General features: G+C 41.1%; 1 protein-coding gene across 1 annotated transcript in view; it reads left to right on the forward strand.

Moving 5' to 3' along the window:
• LOC136424108 (sperm receptor for egg jelly-like) overlaps positions 1-22,391 on the forward strand; it is a 56,497-nt gene that overhangs the window by 17,433 nt on the left and 16,673 nt on the right. The window contains exons 2-8 of the mRNA XM_066412531.1: positions 11,506-11,642; positions 11,797-12,181; positions 12,458-12,653; positions 14,627-14,837; positions 18,335-18,497; positions 18,753-18,871; positions 20,204-20,326. Of these exons, the coding sequence (XP_066268628.1) occupies positions 11,577-11,642; positions 11,797-12,181; positions 12,458-12,653; positions 14,627-14,837; positions 18,335-18,497; positions 18,753-18,871; positions 20,204-20,326 (1,263 nt within the window). The 5' untranslated portion in view covers positions 11,506-11,576. The remainder of the gene's footprint in view (positions 1-11,505; positions 11,643-11,796; positions 12,182-12,457; positions 12,654-14,626; positions 14,838-18,334; positions 18,498-18,752; positions 18,872-20,203; positions 20,327-22,391) is intronic.

Genomic DNA, 22,391 nt, shown 5'->3' on the forward strand with positions numbered 1-22,391 from the left:
ATACCACAAGATTGCAGAAGAAAAAAAATGATTTCGTCAAGAAAACGACCAAAAATCGACATAAATGATACCATGTAGTGAGCTTAGAGCATTATGTACGAGGACGCATACTACACACTACAACTTAGCTCAACTGGTAACGTCGTAGTACCTCGGATCCGGAAGATCCGGGATCGAGTCCGTGCATGGATTTTTCTTTCTTTTTAGATATTAGATATCAAAAGTAAATATTAATATTATATTAATCTATCAATATCATATTTATGAATATCATATTTTTTATTCTTTTATTAATAAATAAAAAAATATTCTATATTTGTTATTTTTAAATATTAATTTAATATATACAAGGCCTTTGTCTTATGAACAGGACTTCCTAGATTCCAAACCGGCATTCGAATTTTTCTGTTCATTGTAATGGAAAATACAGTGCAGCGGCTCCTATGCGCGGTAAGATGATTCTTGCAAAACACTCGCCACTAAACTTCTATTCCCGATGTAAACAGATGGTGTTTGCAAAACAGCGATCCTTTGTTACAGTAGCAAATGCTCCATTGTTCAGTATCGACTTCATTCAGACAACACGGACGTGGAAAGTGACGCCGCTCGGCACAAAAATATGGGAATTTTCATGAATCTTAGCAAAATTATCCAGGAAAATAAGGAAGAAATGTTGTAAATGCGGAAACCAGAATAATAGGGATGAGGTAACGTAACATAACCAATTAACGTCCGATTTATTCAAAACGTTTTTATCTTAAAACCGCGCGGGCAGAGCCAAATTTCAAACCCATGGGCAAAAATATCAGCCCTTCTAAAAAGAAAATGCATGGTCTGTAACTTTTTCTCCGCCTGTTTAACGCCGTGCGAGCATGTATTTATACTGAGGTATATGATGAAGAATTGTGCTAGAGTAACCCATTATCGTCCACTTCTGAATCTTTTCCCTTCTAGCGCTATGCTTGAAGAACATAGACCAGAAAAAAATGCACAATAACTGTCCAAAGTAGTCTGCGCATGTTCGGCGCCAAAGATAGGCGTGGCCCAAAAACTGGTCAGAATGCTCCCGAACTACCGCCGACCTGAGTCGGCTAGCGTTTGGGAGCCATGTTCGGCTTTGTGTAACCTAGGCTTCAGCTACAATTTCACAGATTTTCAAAGATAAAACCTCTGATACATAAAGTAACAATAATGTACACATGTTGATATTAAGTGCTAAAATCATTAGCAGAGTCGGCTACAATAAGCTTCAGTAACTTCCTTTGGCAGATTTTACTTAAAAAAACAGGAGAACCCATTGCACACTCATAAACCAAGGGGGTTAATTTCCTTGCCTAAACGTGGACAAAACACCAGCTTTTTTTAAAAGCTCTTGTTTTATTGGAAACGGCCAAAACGGCCGAAAAGTGATGCGCGTGCCGATGTCATCCATTCAAAGTGCATAAGACACCAAAATGCAGCATTTTCTTAGTATCTGAAATAGGAATAGCATCATTCAATGAATATGAACGTTTAAAACAAATACACACCCTTCTGATGTTATCTAACATTGAACCATCAGAAACCATATACTTCCAGCTCTTAATTCTTATCTGATCTAATCAGGTGATTATATTACTCAGTGACTTGCCCACTCATAACGTCACAATGAACACGGCAGCCGGTTCGGAACCTTACACCACGGCTTGTGAAAAACCTTATTTGATGAGCAAACAGTGCTTGATTATCGTGATAACATTCAATTAAAGGACATAACAATATTTTGTTTGCTTCTAAAAATAACTTTCTTTCCGAGCCGCAGTGCAAAGTTCCAAATCGGCTGTCATGTTCATTGTGACATCATGAGTGGGCAAGTCACTGATTAATGTAATTACCTGGTGGGAAGAATCAAAAGACGGAGGTATGATGTTTTGAAGGTTCGATGTTCAATAACATCCGAAGTGTGGATATTTATCGAAATTTACTATGTTATCAAACAATAGTATTATGGTTAATGTAATTTTAGGAAATTCTTAATTTTGATGTCATTGGTCGGTGTCTTGTGTACTTTAATCAAGGCACTGTGGCCAAAGCGTGGCCTTAGCGCAAAATAAACTAGAAAGGCAACATTTGCACGAACAAATACAACATGTTTCGCCCATTTCCCTCCCCATGCAAAAAGCGACTGTTCTAAAATCACCCCTATGCAAAAATGGAGCGTTCCAAAATAACGGTAAACGTATCATAAAGTAAGACCATGTAATGACCATTGTGAATATCAACGCGATCCAGGCTAACGTTTGTTGTTTGTCTGCAATGTTGGTATTTGAATAAAGAATTGAATTGAAGAACAGTCAGAAATGAATTTCTCCCAATTTGAAACCCTTTGCATGGATGGGCTCTTCCGGGCACCCATACTCCTACTGGACCATTCAAAATCGTATTTTGAATATTTGTTCAATGTATACCCCCATAGCAAATTTCAGGTTATTTGGATGTAATTCCAGAGCACAGGAGGCCCAAATGTACGTTTTGGGTCTGAAATGACCAAAAATCCCAAATAAAATCATTTAAAAGGTATTCATAAAAAAATGAAGAAGAAAAACGCCTGGGGGTATGTGCTAACTCTACCTGTATACCAAATTTCAGCCCATTTGGCCCAGGGACGACGGAGATGAATCGCTTTGAATTCGAAGAGAAGAAGAAGGAGAAAGAAACATGACCAACAAGAGTTCCGCGACCGCATATCTCAATGAACTATTCTGTTTATGCAAATGACTTACACATTTACATAATACATGCTTGGTCACAAACACCTTCATCTAACTTAGACATGATGTAATATTGTCGGTCCTATCATTTTCCACTTGGATGAATTCTGGCACTTCTGCATTAATTTTGCAAATCATGAATTTATTTGCATAATTGGTATCTGCTGGTGCTCCACTTGCCATAAACTACATATGTACATGTATTTGAGTCTTATAATGGAAAACACTGCAATTATAGATTTTCCTTATTAGTTATGCAAATTAAGTGTTGATTAGCATAATTTGCACATCATTGTGTACATCTCTGTCTAAACTACGTGCATACTAGATATCATGGAAATCCGTCGTCCCTTCGTTCAGTTATTCTCCTTAGAAGATTTTCCAAATAACGCCACTGAAGTTCCATCACAAGCTGCTAGGGGGCCCAAACCTGCACCACTTCTTTATTACATCACAAGCTATCTGCCACCCAAAAATCAAGACCACAGCACTTCCAGGTCAAAAGATACAAAAACGGAAGTTCTGCTGCAGTACCAAGGTCGCATACCAGGGGGCCCAAAAAACCTTGAACACCCGCCCACATATCAAATATCATCGTAATCCATCCGGAGGTTCTTGAGTTATGCTGACTACAATAGTCCGGAAACACAAACACAAACACACACACACACACACACACACACACACACACACACACACACACACACACACACACACACACACAAACACGCCAAAAACAATATGTCCATTTTTTCATGGAGATAAAAACAATATATATACTATAGGTATGGGCGAAACGTAGTTAGCGTCCAGCTACGCAACAATAAAGCCCTAAAAGTCGGAACAAGTCACCTGCAAAGGCAGAGGTGCTAGAATCAAATATTCAAAATTAAAACTGGTATATCTGTGATACTGAACTTGTCCTTATTCCCTTCCAAAATACCACCTCCCTGCTTTTGAGTGGAACATTGCCTGCTTATCAGTAAGCACTGGTCACTGACGATTTAACGGGTCATTAAGTACTTCTGTACTTCTGTACGAGTTTACAAATTGGTGCATTAATGCTCTTTGGAGGTACATGCAAATGAGTAGATATTTGGTTTTAAGTAGGTCCACACTCACTGCATAAGATAATCTCCAAGCAGATCTGTCGGTGGCAAGACAGTATCCATGGGCCCAAACAGTATCCAACTAGCCACCGGTGCTCTCCGGAGCTGTTCTGGTCCATGGATACTGTCTTTCAACCGATAATTCTGCTTGGAGATTAACCATAAGAGGTGTCTCCATTATCATTTGAAGTTGTTTCCGCTAAACATGCACAATCATTCCTGTTCATTGCAGAATAATGGTCCTTTTAGCTTTGTGTCAGTTCACAAATTGAACACTAAAATTAGTTACAAGAAAGAGAAATAACAGAAATCGTTGATTTGTTGTTGTTTGGCTGTTGTCACCGTGACAACAAAAAGAAGCCAGTTGGATTTGTCCTTACTGGATCAGGCTTAAACACCACAACAATGCCCAAGTGGTCAATTACGTGGAAGAGGGCTTTCATATAACTGATCATATTTCTGTCGTTTCTGCGCCTTACCCGCTGCAGTCCCACCCTGAGTATACTGGGTGTTCCGGTATGAAGAGCCTGACAGAAACCGGAGGTGTCCAGAACACAAGTCGTGGCTGTCGGCTGTCTACTGTACACACTGGTGATCGGTAAGTAGGAAGGTATAGTTGTCTGGGTAGATAGCAACACTAAGACCCGGTTCACACACAAAAAAAATAGCTAGCGTTATCCACATAGATCGATAAAAATCGAAAATAAGATCAACAATATAACAAGAACATAGTAACGATTCACCATGTTCACCATGTTGTGCTATTACAGCCAGTAGGTACCCGTCTCTGAGTAATCAGGCTGTTGTAACATGCTCGAGGCACCTCCTCGAACGCGGACCCTATTTTAGACCCTTCCGAAGAAAACAAAGCAATAAACGACGGTGAGACATTCAGCTGGTGTAGAAAAACTCAAGCTAAACAATTAAAGCGGCCTGACTGCGAAATATAGTTGTAGACAGACAACATCAGACAATTGACAGTGACTAATAGTCGGTAGTCAGAGTTATCCCTGAGAATATTTGCACATAAGATAAGTTCAAAAATGGTTCCCCTGGCATTTTCCGTCGGTACTGCAGCGGGCTTTGTGTGGATGTGTATTTGTATGTCGCCAGCCTAACTGGAGAAGCTGTTGATGGTTCTGTATGATATTTAGTGTATGGGTAGGGTTTACAGAAAGGAAGGTCAAGTTCAATAATGGGCCTTCTAGCGGGTACCTAAGGTACTGCAGCGGAGCTTAAAAATTTGGGGGCACATTTTCTGAAAGTGCTATGGTCATGATTTTTGTGTGGTAGATAATTCATGCCACAGGAAGTAAGTTGTGTAAGTTCGGGCCCCCTAGCGGCTTGTTTGGGATTGGGTGTTTTTGTTTTGACCTTCGGACATTAATAACTTGAGAAGGGGGTAACAGATCGTCGTGATGTTTGGTATGTAGAGAGCTCAGATGGTGCTCTACATAATCAATGACTAATTATGAAAATCAGGAGCTAATTTGTATCATTAGTAAGGAAAGTTTGTAAATCCACAGCATTTTAAGATGGGACATGTGACAATGTTCCCGAGAACAGGTCACATAAACAGAGGGCCTTCCCTAAAAGTTATTGTAAGGTCATGTAAATAAACAGATGGGGAGCTCACTACTCTCCAAGCAGACGTGTGGGTCCTGCGTGGTTTTAACGTGTGCAGTTTAGGCATTTTTGTCCAATACACGATTGGCGACATAACGAAAAGGGGACAAAATAGAAAGCCTGACAAAAACACCTAAAAACACGTCAAAAACCAGCCGGACCCACTCCTCTGCTTGGAGAGTACTCTTCTCCAAAACTTCACCACTGCTAGGTACGGAAAAGTCAACATGTACTATGCCTTTCAAAATGTGTAGGATACGGAATAAAGATTTATTCTATTCATATATATTGACTGTACCATATCATTATCACTTCTAACTTACAACACTGCAATATCAAACTTTTGTGGCCCATATAATATCAACATACTCATATTTTTGTCATGGCCAGTTATAACATATATCCCAAGGGACATGTGACCCTGCCCTTTGTCGCGGGCGTCACAGAAGCCATTTCAAGGAAGATCAGGAAGGCAGGGGTGGCAGTCCACAGCAGACCGCACACCACCATCAGGAGACTTTTGGTTGCCCCTAAGGACAAAGATTCACCAGAGGACAAATGTGGGGTCGTATACCACCTCTCGTGTGAGGACTGTGACGCCCAGTACGTGGGTGAGACGGAAAGGGCCCTTAAGAAGAGGCTCACCGAGCACAAGAGAGACTCCTCCCCGGTGGCACAGCACATGAAGGCTCATAAACACAAACTTGAACAGAACGTCTCCATTCTTGACAGAGAGAGCAGGTGGTTCGAGCGGGGGGTTAAAGAAGCCGTACACATTAGATCCCGGTCCCCCTCTTTGAACCGCGACCAAGGCCGCCACCGTCTCCCCCCCATCTACAATACTCTCGTGTCACGTGACCTAGTGACCTCTCGTAGGTCACGTGACAACCCAACTCAGAGCTGATGAAGGAGTGGTGGATGCCACCCGAAAGCTACTCAAGCTGCAATATTTTAGTCGTGAGTATCAGTTTAATTCCTCAATATTTCTATAACATATATCAGCACACTAGACACATAACGTTATATTCCTGTACCACCAAATGATTTTTAACCCTATCTAGACGTGACTCATTCGCCACCAACCCCGCCACCCCTCATAACTTCCAAACGGTATGGTGTATGATCAACTTTGCAGGGGGTGATAAGCAATGTAATCACTCTCCATAATAAGCCTTGATCATTTGGCGAAGATGATGTGTTTGTGGAACTCTAGTTGGTAATGCAAATTAAGTCCCAATTTACACAATTCCCACTTCATTATGTACATCTTTGTCTAAGCTACCTGGATACTAAATATCGGCCATTCCTTTGTTCAGTTATCCTCCAGCGGTGGTATTGTTACCATCCCAAGATTCCTCAATACACATTCACAGATGGCTGACTGTGGGCAAGAATCATATAGACCTGTCATGTTGCTTTTGATATTGCAGCAACAGGTACAATTTGATCATTAGATTTTCTTATAATGAAAATTGTCAAAAGACTAAAGTAGTCCATGAGACTGTCTGACCTTTGTAACTTGTGTAAAACTTTCTATATTGTATCATAAACACTTGCGGATGTTTGTACAAATATTCACCACAAATTTGTCCAAACTTGACCAAACTACCGTGTTATTCTGTAAACACTGTTGATTGATGATACCATACTGTTTGTGCATCAGAAAAACCAAAATGCACCAAATAGCACCCATGGAAAGTACAGGAAATGATATTTGATATTGTTTTTGTAATAATTCTAAACAAACATCATTTTCTGTACTTTCCCATGGATGCTCTTTAGTGCACATGTTTTTTTTTGATGCACAAACAGTGTATTGAGGAATGCTGGGATGGTAACATATCTTCTTCTGGTTATCCTCCTTGGAAGATTTTTACATAAAAGCCCCTGCAGTTCCAGAGCAAGCCGCTAGGGGGTCCAAGCCTACATGAGTTCTTCCTTACATCACAAGTTATCTGATACAAAAAAGACCATAGCACGTTCAGGTCAAAAGATTAAATATAAGAAAGTTGTTTTGCAGTACCGATGTCACCTACCCACATACCAAATAAAAATTTAGGCCGGACGAAGCGGCTGGTATGCCGGTACGATGGTACGATTATGGTCTCGCCTGGTATTCCCACCAAGAAATACCCCGTGTAGAGTGATTATGGGTTCTTTATCGATCACAATAGCGGCCGAGAAGGTAGGCATAAATTCATTTTCGTGAAATGGAAATAGAAATTTAGGCCGGACGAAGCGGCTGGTATAATTTGGATTGGCCTAGGGAAGTTTCCCAAGAACTCGAACAGCCAATCAGCATCCAGTAGGCCATGTGCGTGCACTCTGGTTGTGACATTCTGAGAGCGGGCCGCGTTTATTTTCTGTCAGGATTCTGACAACTTTATCGTAGTTTTTCGTTCCCTCCCGCCCAGCCCCCAGCAGCACCCAAGGTGTGATATAACGGGGAATCATGTGGGAACATAACTTTGGGATTAGGTGTTGAATTAGTAGTTGAAATCTATCTTGCTCGTTATCATTTTCAGTTGCAATTAGCAAGTGCATCTACGGTACCGAACCACGAATTGTGTAGAATTGGGTTAACGTTACATATGTACGTACTTGAGGCGGCAAGTGTGCTGCACACATACATTTGGGGTTGTCTCATTGATTGAGGCTCTTGTTTGTCTGTCTGTATTTATTACTTATGCCATGTCAGGCCGGGCTGTGTTTAAAGTTAATGCTTTACATGTATGTGACCGTTTGAATTACAGTTTTTGTTTATGTTTGATCTGTGCGACCGTATGACTCAGGTCATTTTCATAACGGAAGGTGCTGCAAACTTCGGACGAAAACATTAAGAGTTCGACATCGCAATGCACTAGTGTCGGTTGTCTGAAAAGTGTCGCGTTTGACAAGTGATAAATGAGATTGGCGATTCCTGAGGATTCGCCGTTGTGGAGTTGACTTTACATCGTCCGTGCACGATTTACAACATTGATCTCAGTCGGTAACACCATGAAAATGTTGCTATGAATATAACGTACCATACTGTTCCATTCTAATAAGGGTACGGTACCGTAACTTCGGCATACGCATATCTTTGTTTTTCCTTGATTTGTCGATACGATTTAAAAGTCTAAACAAGCGGAATAAACTCGTATCAACTAACTTCAAATTTCCTCAGGCAGATAATTTGGACCGTGCGTAAGTATCCACCGATGCGGGGCGTACTGTGACTTAGCGACTGTTAACGCCGCTAGGTTACATGTTTGCTACATCAATGAGTTTGTGTGTGGCCGTATGACTCACAGGCTTTGTTCATGTTTGATCTGTACGACCGTATGACTCACAGATATATTATGCCTTGTGTGACCGTATGACTCACAGGCTTTGTTCATGTTTCATCTGTGCGACCGTATGACTCACAGATATATCATGCCTTGTGTGGCCGTATGACTCACAGATATATCATGCCTTGTGTGGCCGTATGACTCACAGGCATTGTTCATGTTTGATATCCATCAAGACGTTCTTGACTTATGCTTACTACATGTACAAACATCCGGAAGGAAGGAAACACAAACACACACACACACAGACACGTTAAAACAATATGTCCATTTTCATGGAGATAATAAAAGAAGCCATCTAAACCAGGGCTCTACAACCATCTCTCAACAGACCTCAATACAGACGGGGGGCGCCATAGACTTCTTTCTGCAACGTACGATCCACTGCTTACCGAGTCACATGTTCTATCTAGTACATAACGTGACGACGCAGAAGCGGTGAATTGCTAATTCCTTCACAAAGACTGGAGTTGGTCAGTCGCAAATTTGGGATAGTCCATTAAATTTGTGTTGAAAATTACAGTTCAACGTTGATACAGAATCTTATGATGTAGTTTCCATCAAGCTAGAAAGGCACTATGTATAATCAACTTTGGGCTGACTCCTTAAGTTATATCTTGATACCGCAAGAGCAATCATCAGCTTAGTCCCTTCAGTTCTTTGTTTTATAGTTGTGTATGTCAAAAAGCCCAGCCATTACCTCGAGCGACACACGGCAAGTTTTGTTCTTGTTTGATTCCGAAGAATCACTGCCTCATGGTAGACTCAATCGTTATGCAAGAAATGCACCGTGAGTTTGAATTCTACTTCTGAAATCATTTCAAAGTCTTGTGCATAATCCACTGAAATGGTATATAAGGATGCTTGTCTATAGTACATTGCGAGGATCCCTATCCGAATACCTTGCTAGATGATAGTGGAATGTGACATTCAGTCATGCTAAAAGGTTTTGACCTGCCGTTGTAGGGTGTGACGATGGTTGGTTCTACAGCCCTCCCTCCGTGTCCAGCAGATCTTCATGTTACCTGCCGGTGACCAACCTGTCCTCATACCGCACCGCCAGAGAACTCTGCCGCATGCACCCAGGGGGCTTACTTGGCATCCACCAATACTGTCGCCGAGGGGGAAGTCCTCCTGTCCCTTCTGAACAGACAGAATGAAGTGGTATGTCGGCTTTCTCTACGATGGCGTGGGTTACGTGAATCAAACCTCCTGGGGAAATGGAGATTTTCTGAAGGACGTCGTGAGTAGCTAGCTTAAAGATGGACTAAAAGTAGCAGTTGTGTGGATCGTGTTGACGCGGACAGACTGTGCTGTACAGGGCGTCTTGTGGTGAGATAGGAGGAAGTGTTTGTGAGAAACCTGCTATTAACGACATCGTTGAGTTCCTGACCTGCCCCGCCCGCTGCTGCGCTGCCCAGAGGACGGCAGATGTCTGACGAGGCTGAACGTGTGCGATGGGGTCTCCGACTGCGAGACGATAATTGCGGTTGAGTACATTATCTTTGACAACAAAAAGCCGAGATTCCCAAGAATTTACAATTTAAGAAGATGAAGTATGGTTTTCAAAGTCAATATGGAAGGCAGACCCGGGGTTCTGTAACATTACATGTTTGTCTTACGGATCTACATGTATTTTTGAACGAATCGTTCACATCGTTAGCAGACAGAATTTTGATACAAGGCTTTCTCAATTTCAACAGGAAAATCTTATACTTCACGATCTTTTGTTGTGGTTTGTTGATCCATAAACGGTATTCCTTTTTATTCAGGTGTCTGCCAACAGGTGGACTTTGGGAACTGCCGCGACTTTCTGGACTATAAGCTGACTTCATTTCCAAACGCGTTTGGACATCGCAGTATCGTTGAAGTCTTCATCAACACATCGATTGAAATCTTTACAAAAGTTCATGATATTTCCTTCCACGAGACGTTATCCAAATTTGTTTGTTCCACTATTCTCCATGAGTGTCAGAAGGAGGAATGCGCGTTCTTCCGTGTAACGAAGTAAGGTCGTCCTTCACGCCCGAAATGCAGATTTTAGGTTTGTCATGGCCGGAGGTTTGGGACTGTACTTTGTTCCCAGACTTCGGACAAAATTCAAATTCCTTTAGAGGTAAGTGTTATCATTTCAACTATCTTATGGGATGATGCATATTTTTAATACGATGCATGCTACTTATCAACGCAATGTTATAAAAGATACTTCATCTTTTGTTTGACTTTTGATTTAGACATTGTCACTTAAGCGTGATTTGCTATGTTAATGCAGAAATGATTATTTTGTGTGCTGATATTGTCTGACGTTCAGTGATCATTGATTTCTAACGAATGTGTTTTTCTCGTTGTTTAGGCATCATACACTGATTAACAATTACACACCTGTCACGAATTCGAACATTCCTGTTGTACACACTGTCCGGTTGCAGGTGGAACTTCTGTCTGTCTTTCTTACATTCCTGTTCACTATGTTGCCTGTTTTGTGTTCTGTTCATAGTTGTGTGGATGTTATAGAATGATTGGGCATGCATGACGTAAGTGGTCGAGATTATCCATTAACTTCTAACTATACGTGGAAAGGAACACGAACATGATTGAAGCCATGTGGGTTTTTTCTTGTGGAGTCTCAATGAGATTCTTACTCGAAAACCTGGGCACTCATGTCTTGTTGTCTTCCTGCCTCTATAGGCTACGATGCCGGCTGTTCATCACCTAGCTTAGTGATTGTAGGCGCAGCTCCGCAGTTTCAGTGTACCGACATGTACCGACGAGACCGACTCCATCTCTCCTCCAGGCTGACGTTGAACTGTTCACAGAACGTCCAGGTTGGTTTGTCCACTTGTTACTCACTCACTCACTCACTCACTCACTCACTCAAAGAACAATGAGACATTGATTCTATATCCGGTCACTAAAGTTACGATAGCTACCCGCTATCTGTGAAACTGTGAAAGCGCTTTTCATGTTTCCCCATGTCAGGTCCGGTACGCCTGGGTTTTGGAGTACCTTGTGTTGGCGGATGACTCCATGTATGTCGCCACCCTGCCGTCGGACGTCCCGCTGGACCTGTACGATCTGGTGGTGCCTGCTACCGTCCTGGATTACGGGATTCTCGGCATCCAACTGAACGCCTCTATCTGTGGGGATTCTGCTGATCAGTGTAACAATATCATCGGCTCCATCGACGCCCTCGGCTGCTTCATGGTAGTTCCGTCCGCCTTGGTGGCCCAGTTGGCAGGCGGAAGTTCTCGGTCAGTTCCCAGCGGAAGTGACGTAGTACTGGACGCGTCCCAGTCACATGACCCCGACGCAAACGTGACCGGCCAGGAGCTGACGTACGACTGGGGTTGTGATCTGGCGCAAAGTAAAGCTCGTCTTGTCTTGTCGTTTGGCATCTAAATGTACCTATCCGAGGCGCACTGTTGCGAGTTCGGTTGTATTTTTACTGATAGTATAATCATTTTATCACTATAAAATCACTTAAAAGGTGAAGTGAAAAACGAGCTTCAATAGCAATTGTCTACGGGGTTTATTCATATATGACAGGGCATCAGTTTTCTTTCTTTTGTGTTTTCTTGAGCATTGACGTCTCTGGTTGTATGCTGTTGCCGCTGATGTTTTGTTGTTTGACACATTACAGCTGGGAGTGATTGCAGTCTTCCTGCAGGCACCCTGGACCTACAGACTTCTGTCCTGGAGGTGAGCGGCGCCGATCTGCAGCAAGGTCAAGTCTACAGGTTCTCCGTCCTCGTGTCGTACCCAGGGCGAACTTCGTCCGAGCGCGTGAACCAAACCCTGGCAATCCTGCAGCCTGACGTCCCCACGGTACAGATCAGGTACCTTTTCAAGTTATCAGTCAACAGCCATGGAGAAGAAGCGCACGATACTTAACTGCAATCCTGTTATTCAATCCTCTATAGGTAATACATTTATGTCCAAATAAGAGGTAAAAGGCGCCCATATCAAAAGTCCACAAATATTTCGTTTGTCTTTTTTTTATGTTTAGCCATACCTAGTATGGCTCAACATATTGTTTTTACTCAGGTTTCTTCTCCTCCTCCTGTCAAATCTTCAAATCGATTCATCTCTGTCATTTTTATACCAAATGACCTGAAATTTGGTACAAAGGTAATGTAGGCAAAGACCAATGTGCGTTTTTTTCCTTTTTTTGATATTGACCTTGAAAGTGATTTTATTGAGGTTTTTATGACCAATGATGCATATCTTGGCCGCCTGCGCCCTGGTATTTCAACCGAATGACCTGAAATTTGCTGTATGTGTGCCTTGAACAAATATTTAAAGGACTACATTCCCATTTTTGGCATACGTATCTTCAAAACGAATTATTTTGGGCTTTCTTGACAATATTTGCCACTTCTGTCGCTTTCAATACTACATATGACCTAAAGGTCATTGACCCCAAATGCCTTGCACCTGGCCTTGCATGCCTGTGAGCCTTGCGACCACCTGATTGGTCAATTGAGTTGATCTAATTATCTTGCATTCCTGGCGCAGGTGTGCTAGTATTCATGCCAAATATGGTATGGGAATTCCTAGGACATGTGATTACATGGCTTTGTTCTCTCTTTTTTGAACGAAGATACACATCTCCAGTTCCTATGTATTAAACCAAAATAATGTGAAATCTGGCATGTGTCTGCCTTGGTCATGTACACAGGCCCACATTCAAATGTCTTTCAAAACGATTTTTTAAACAAAGAATTTTTTCGTTTCGTTATTTTCAACCCAAAGTGCATTCAAACAAAGGGGTGTCACATTTTTATATTTCACCCATACTATCGCTGAAATATGTTGTTTTTGGTCATTTCCTTCTTCTCCTGTCAAATCTTCATATATATCATTATGTATACTATAGAAAACTTCATTCTTCCCAGGGGTTGATCTTTTTTTATTCAATTTTGAACTGGGTTGATTATGCGCAAGAGTGTAATTTTCAGCGGATATTTTTCGACTGGTCTAGTTTACATGGAGATGGCACGGAATATCCCATTCTTGCAAGGGGAGGATTCTTTAATTATTTCTTTCAATTTTGAGCTGTAATGATTATGAAAAAGTCCATTTGTTAGCAGAAGTGTATTTGTTAATCAATAAGTGGATATGGTTGTGGACTGGTCCATATTGTGTTGAGGTGCTCCTGGAAGACTCCATTCCTGTATGGAGAGACTGGTAATTGTTTTTAAACTCAATTTTGGACTGGGGTGTTCCATTTTTTTAGTGGAAGTATTTTAGAATGGTCCATTGTTATTTTGGGAGAGTCCATTTTTGCCTGGCGAGGAGTATGGCTAAACATGCTGTATTTGCTCGCAAATGTTGCCTTTCTAGTTTTGTTATTTGTTCGAAATCGGCTTGTCTTATTCCCGGCTCGTTTTGAACAAAAGTTAGATAATCCACAAACAGACCGGGTCAATGGATATCTTCAGTATGTTTTCATATGGATCGGAGGAAAATTAAGTGAATGCAAATGATAAGAAAAATAAGAATCGGAGAAAGTACACGCGAGACCACACCAACAAGACTTCTTTGTCACTTTTTTTCAAAACCAAGCCCTGCTTCCTTTGCAAGATTGAGACCTAAAGACATTACTCATTTTTTAAATAAAACAATTTTAAAAAGGTTGACTTCCTACCTATGCCATGGCACACAATGCAAAAATATAAATGCACCAATAGTCTTGTTTTAGCTTTAACAATTATCTCATAAAGTAAAGTATCAGGAGCTTGGTAGACAAAATTTAGGTTTATCATTTGTTAACCAGCATTCAGTTGTAAACCCTGATCTTCCATTCCAGCTGCAAATCTAACTGTGAAGTACGTGTGAACCCTTCCGAGCGGCTGGTGTTGGAGTCGGGCTGTACCAACTGTGCGGCGGGGGACAGGCTGACGTATGTCTGGACTCTGACTCCGGACAGTCTGACTGAGTCCGTTCAACAGCTGGACTGGACCAGGACTACAACCGGGAGTTCCACGTATTCACTCGGCATCAAGAGTGGAACATTTCAGGCACGTTTACGTCTACATTATATTTGTGTGCATGTGCCCATATGATTAGGGCCCCCTCAAACTTGTGCGTATATTCATGTGCGTATATATATAAGACGCGTATTCATGTTTTTTTTTTGCTTTAGGTAAAGTTTGTGGGGAAGAAGTTGTTTTCCACTTTAACGCACCGTGGTGCAGGCTGGTTATCGAATAAAAGAATTCAAAATACTTTTTCGGCCACAAACTTTGCCTGAACCAAAACAATGTTTATACGCAACTCACACGCTCATGTTATACGCACAAGTGTGAGAGGAGCTTTAGACAGGACATTCTATGTAGAGACACAGACACGTTCACACAAACACACATACTCTTACAAACAAACAAACATACATAGTTACATGCACATACTCAAACAAACTAAAACCATATTAAAACCACAAGCACACATACATAGCCCTGCAGATTAGGAATAGTTTCAACTTCATGTGAACGTAAAACAATAAGTTATTTTGGGCAATCAAGCCTAAAAGATCTATCTTTGATTTACGCTCTGCAATTGGTAAAATTAGAACTAGTGCCCATTCCCTCGAAATCGAAAAAGGGCGGTGCAAGAACTTACCTGTGTGCGAAAGAACTAAATAAATACTGCATGCCGAACAAGGTGGAAGACGAAGCACATTTTATGTCAAGTTGCCCATTCTACGACCACGAAAGAAATGGGCTGTTTAAAGAGGCCACAATTTTCCATCTAATTTCTTCACGTGTTCAGACGAAAAGAAAACTACTCTCCGTTTAACATTAAAAAAAAACATATAACAGAAAAAGTGGTATCATTCGTGTTCCACTATCTCGGAAAAAGAAGCCGAACCCAATAAGTTAGAACATAGTGTCAGTAGTTAAGACTGGAGTAGACATATGTTATACTGTTCATTATTGTCTGTCCGTCCACTCCGGGTTACATGTATACGTACATGTACTTGCAATTAGCCTACGGGCAGGAATTTGCAATAAACTTTCACCAAAAGATCAGTTTTGACAATAGTGTGCAGATACTGATAAGTGCCAGCTGGCGGCTGAAATGTAGGGATCATACAATACATGAGGGGACGTCAGTATAAAACGCTTTTTGTACCATAGCAGGTTCATTTTTGTATGAAAAGAGGTGAAATTTGGCACCAATTTAAAGAAACATCTCATCTCGAGAATGAAGTATCTCAATGTGTAAGTGAAGATTTTCACCAGCGACTGAGTTGATTTCAAAATGACCAGGCAAACAGTAGTAAAAGGGAAGTTCAATTAGAAGTAAAGTATGACCCCCTTACAAGTATTGTCGGAGACTGAAACTACACATATATTAACATGCATATCTCTGCAAGCCACATGCTTAAGCTCATTTTCATCTCTGAATTATGTTTAGCCATACCTAGTATGGCTAAACATATTGTTTTTACTCAGGTTTCTTCTTCTCCTGTCAAATCTTCAAATCGATTCATCTCTGTCATTTTTTGACCAAATGACCTGAAATTTGGTACAGAGGTAATGTAGGCAAAAACCAATGTGCGTTCTTTTCCTTTTTTTGATATTGACCTTGAAAGTGATTTTATTGAGGTTTTTAGGCTATTTTTAGCATATCTGGGCCTCCTGCGCCCTGGTATTTCAACCGAATGACCTGAAATTTGCTGTATATGTGGCTTGAACAAATATTTAAAGGACTACATTCCCATTTTTGGCATACATTTATTCAAAACGATTTATTTTGGGCTTTCTTGACAATATTTGCCACTTCTGTCACTTTCAATACTACATATGACCTAAAGGTCATTGACCCCAAGTGCCTTGCACCTGGCCTTGCATGCCTGTGAGCCTTGCGACCACCTGATTGGTCAATTGAGTTAATCTAATTACATGGCGCAGGTGTAGGCTAGTATTCATGCCAAATATGGTATGGGAATTCCTAGGACATGTGATTACATGTACATGGCTTTGTTCACTATTTTTTTTAAAAGATACACATCTCCAGTTCATATATGTATTAAACCAAAATAATGTGAAATTTGGCATGTACACAGGCCCTCATTCAAATGTTTGCCATACAGCCTTTCAAAACGATTTTTTAAACAAAGAATTTTTTGGTTTCGTTATTTTCAACCCAAAGTGTATACTATTGAATCATGCATTCAAACAAAGGGGTGTCACATTTTTATATTTCACCCATTTTTGGTCATTTCCTTCTTCTCCTGTCAAATCTTCATATATATCATTATGTATACTATGGAAAACTTCATTCTTCCCTTGGGTTGATCTTTTTTAATTCAATTTTGAACTGGGTTGATTATGCGCAAGAGTGTAATTTTCAGCGGATATTTTTCCACTGGTCTAGTTTACATGGAGATGGCACGGAATATCCCATTCTTGCAAGGGGAGGATTCTGTAATTATTTATTTCAATTTTGAGCTGGAATGATTATGAAAAAGTCCATTTGTTAGCAGAAGTTTATTTGTTAATTAATAAGTGGATATGGTTTTGGACTGGTCCATATTGTGTTGAGGTGCTACTGGAAGACTCCACTCCTGTATGGAGAGACTGATAATTGTTTTTAAACTCAAGTTTGATCCATTTTTTTAGTGGAAGTATTTTAGAATGGTCCATTGTTATTTTGGGAGTCCATTTTTTGCATGGCGAGGAGCATGGCTAAACATGCTGTATTTGCTCGCAAATGTTGCCTTTCTAGTTTCAATCAGTTTTTCTTTTTTCTTTCCTAGAGTGGAGTGAGGTATGAATTGAATTCAGAGCGGGCATCAGGGTCCTGAATATGCACTATGTTGATAATTTGTTTTTGTAGACTACTTTCCCATATAGTCAGAGAAATGAAACTAAGCGCACTTCTAAATCGTTTAACATTTAATATCTGTGTCAAGTTTCGTTTCTCTTAATCAATGGAAAATCAGTCTACAAAAGTCTTTAATCAACACATCACATATTCGGCTATGAGTTCAACTGCATGGCTCTGATATCACACCTCACTCTATCCTAGCAACTGTAAAAGACGAATTGTAAGGAGTTCAGAAATCAAATTTGGCATGTAAGTTGTAGAGGCATGTATCCTTATACTGGTTTGATTTAAGCTTCTTCAAGTGATTGTAAATGGGTCATGCCGGACCTATCTCCGCCTCTGACAAGCTTCCAAGGGTGCAGTCAACTTGAAGTCAAATCAGTCGCTGGTAGAAAACACGTTGAGATTCTTCAGTCTCCAAAAGAGATGTTCGTTTGCATTTGTGCCAAATTTCAACTCATATTATACAAACATGGATCTGCTATGATACAAAGGGCGTTTTATATTGACGTCTCCTCGTAGTACACGAAGAATTCATTCGATAGCTAAATGAAAATATCACCATAATTGTGTAGGGCTCCCTTCGAAATCAGTTACTCTGTTAATGTAGGGGATTTCTTCAAGATTCATAAATAGATAGAATAAAATCATTTGCTCGTATCTTCTTCATTCCCGTGTCCAGGGTGCTGAGACGTACACCGCGCGTGTAGACATCAGCAGGGCCGGAGTGACAGGGTTCTCCGAGTTCGTGTTTACCACCAACAGTCCTCCAACTGCCGGGACGTGTCAAATATCACCTCAGGAAGGCAGGGAGCTGACAGATCTCTTCTCCATCCAGTGCTCAGGTTATTATATATCCTGTCTATTCTAGAATGTGTAAAATATAGTGAGTGACTTGTCGAAATAAAATATCAGCACTTGAAGCCAGCTCAGTCGCCCATACAAGTGTTATTTTCTCAGCACCACACTTTGTCCTGCTCGGTCAGTCAGCCGTAGTGGTTCTTGTCACAAGAGGAAGGTCAGCTCTGCATTGGACGAAAAACAGTCTTCACTTGTGAAACATGTCCCTATGAACATCTAACCAGACAAGTTGTCCCCAGGTTTTCAGGACCCAGACACGCCGCTGACGTACGAGTTCTCCTACCTGACGGGAGGTGAGAACATCGCCAGCTTCAGTACCACCGATCAGGACGACTTTGTCAGCCTCGGAACGTCACCGGTCAGAGCAGTTCTTACAAGTTTGTATTAAAATGGGGACTTAACTGCAGAAGTAACTGTTCTGGTTCTACGGATACTACTTCTCTGAATGAAAAAAACAAACAATTGTATTGGCATCTTGACATCGGGTTTGGACAAGGCAACAGCTGCACTATATAGCAGCGATAACCCCCACGTGCCCTCCATATAACTCAGCCAGGTGCACAAGCATGTCGGCCGAACGGAATGCGTATACGGCAATTAGTCTGATATTTGAACCTATCATGACTGCCGAATGTCCTTTGTTCTCTTGGTCAACGTTGCATCGGAGTAACAGCCGTAGTATAAGATATGTCTTTGGACACAACTAAATGAACCTATATACGAGATATTAAACTTAGATACGTGACACGATCTTAAAGGCTTACGTTCTGCCGACGTGCTAGGTACACATATTATATCTCAAAGAAAGCAATGTTAATAAATCTCGGGTTTATCAACTTATTTTTGCAATTTGCTCTGGATGCTTCTTAGTCAGTTTACAGCCTTGGCAACCTCATTCTCTACTTGCAATTATCTCATCTTACCATCATGCATCACACATGGGTTATAAGTGGCTCATTTCTTTGTTAACCTGATGTTGTATTCATACAAATGTGGCCTTTTAGAAAATAATTCCGGGCGATTGCTAATATGACCACGCAGACTGCTAACTTTTGAATCTGCTTTCTATATCGAACAAGGCATTGCTTAGAGGAACGGATGTGGCAGAATTATCTGCACTGTGCTGCAATTTTTTTTTTCATACAACTTCATTAATGCATTGTCTTATTGCTGAAATTAAACTTTATCGGAGTGTCACGTAACGAGGTCTGTTAAATGAATTTTTACCTTGACCTAGTTCCAGTTATTGTAGGCGGTTGTAATTGCACATAAATAATGATATTGCCATAGCATAGGTTACAGGTTACTGTTTTCATTTCTAAACTATTGGCAGTTTCTCTTTGACAGCTTTTAGAATTAAGCGACAGAAGCGATATTGGAGCCAGTTGAATCCAGGCATTGTTCAGCAACCTGAGTTCAGAAATTAACATGAGCATGTGAGATGTGTCTATAGAGATATATGTGCAATTACAGCTTCCTCCAATACTCAGGAGCGGATTGGCATGGGGAAAGTCTTTATTGAACAGCCCTCGTAGCATGTATTCATTTGCAGAAAAATGGACGTCCTTATTGCAGTTTATTGATGTTGGTTCATTAGTACCTGCACCAGTATACTGCACAGACTTGTCTCTTTACATACCATTTCGCCCTTCAAAACCAGCAAACATTCATTAATTACTGAAAATATCAGGAGCCATCTCTGGAAGGACAACCTTTGCCAGCCGGGCTGGAGTCTAGGAACTATGCAGTATCTGTCAGAGTCACCGCGAGAGACTCACTAGGCGCGGAGACAGCACTGACTCTCAGGGTGATCGTAAGTTGATTTACGAATATTTGTCCTTTGAGAATGTGGACCCAGCACTGACATGGAACATTACAGCATCTCCACCGGAATGAAAGCTGGTGTCTGCAACATATAGTAATGAAACATTTTGATGCAAAATTGTAGACATCATAACAATGCAATTGCAAAGGAACAAAACAACGATTTCTGTCTCCTTAATTCGAACTAATGTAAGAGCCAATGCTTTAGAACTCGCTTATTTTAGTAAACAGCGAAAAAGACGCAACGCACCTCTCTACTTTGATACTCATAGCAGAAAGTTGGTTGACTACAGGTCCACGAAATTTGGCATACTTTAAGCCTCTGTCGCACTTGTGCGTATAAGCAATTCCGTATGAGTTTCGCATTATATTTCGTCAATACGCAGTTGTACGCTCAGAATATCAAACTTCTTCAGCTATGCGTGATGCACATAAAGCGTGTGAATAACGAGTCCACCGCATCCATTGCGTATGAGAGACGTATGATTTGCATATGAAGTGCGTAATACTATAATCCTTGCAGCGAATAGCTGCGTATCAGGTACGTATATCCTGAGCGTATTCCGGGCGCACACAACGTCTGCCGACCGCATGCCTGACGCACTTCCCAGTAATACTAATCGAATTGATATTAAACCCCTGTCACACTTGTGCGTATATAAAAGCCCGCATGAGTTGCGTATCAACATGCTTTGGGTTTAGTATAAGTTTGCAGCCGAAGTACATTTAGAGCCTATATATTTGGTTGCGTTGATATCAGTAGTTACTGTTAAACTTTTATTAGAAGACGCCTCCAAAAGTGACTTTTATGTGTGTGCAACATGGACACTGCAGTACGTTGTGTGGGGCATTTTAATGATTATTTACATCAAAAATTGTATACACTATTGAGATTGTGTTTGTTTCCACTCTGGCCTTAACAATTGAAATACTTGACCCGACCAATTAAACACCAAATCTGGAATGTACCCAGATGCTCGTCGAGTACACTATCTGTTCGCTGTCTGTGCGCTTGTCATAATAATACTAATACGTAATACGTAAAATGCGCCGCCCGATCGCAGGACGAACGGCACTTATTCGTGACGTATATTTTTATTCGTTATATGTTCGTTCATCGTGCGCTGTATCTGCGCTGCAAGTACGCTATGTGTTGGCTGCTCAGAGCTCGTGCCGCAAGAGTATTACCGCGTATGAAGTGCTCTCGTCCCACACTCGACCGATGTCGGACGGATGCACTGCGTATTTATAACGCCTGAGCTGCGTAACAGCGTTCGCACGAAAGTTTGGGAGTTCCAAAATTATCAAGCGTACCTACAACTTTCACAAAACGATTGAGATACGCATTAGTTGCGTATTGTGCGTACGCCTGTGTATGCCAAAAATGTTAATACGCAACTCACACGGACATGATATACACACAAGTGTGACAGGGTCCTTTTGCGTATATTCAAGTGCGTATGAGTTGCGCATCAACATTTCTTTCGTTTAAGTGAAGTTTAGAAACCACGGGACTTCATCTTTGTCACGGCATCGTAAGCACCAAGAATTAACTAGCAACCCTCTTAAAATTGATATGCTGATTCCCATAAACCCTAGCTTTCCATCGATACGTAGTTTAAATTGTTGATTACACGACGGTAGAATACTGGAAATGTTCACTCTGTTTTGACGACGAGGCAGCTAGTGCGTTAATTCTACCTCGCGCGGTCGCTCTCCATGCAATCATGGAATTTCGTGGTCAAAATTGTAACGGCATTGTAAGCAATAAGAGGTTATGAATCATACTTAGAGTTTATGAATCATCCTAAAGATTTGTGTGCTGTTTTTAGATACCAAGGCTTTCATTATCTCCATAAAAAAATGCCTTTTCATGGATTTACTGTTTTGCGTGCGTTTGCATGTTTGTGTGTATGTTTGTGTCACCGGATGCTTAAAGTCAGCATAAATGTAGAACATGTACATGGATTGTAATGATATTTGGTATGTGGGTAGGTGTTGGCAGGAGAAAGGTCAAGGTCGATTTTGGGCCCCCTGGTATGTGTCACTGGAAC

The sequence above is a fragment of the Branchiostoma lanceolatum genome, chromosome 18, assembly GCF_035083965.1.
Source record: "Branchiostoma lanceolatum isolate klBraLanc5 chromosome 18, klBraLanc5.hap2, whole genome shotgun sequence".
NCBI classification, from domain to species: Eukaryota; Metazoa; Chordata; class Leptocardii; order Amphioxiformes; family Branchiostomatidae; genus Branchiostoma; species Branchiostoma lanceolatum.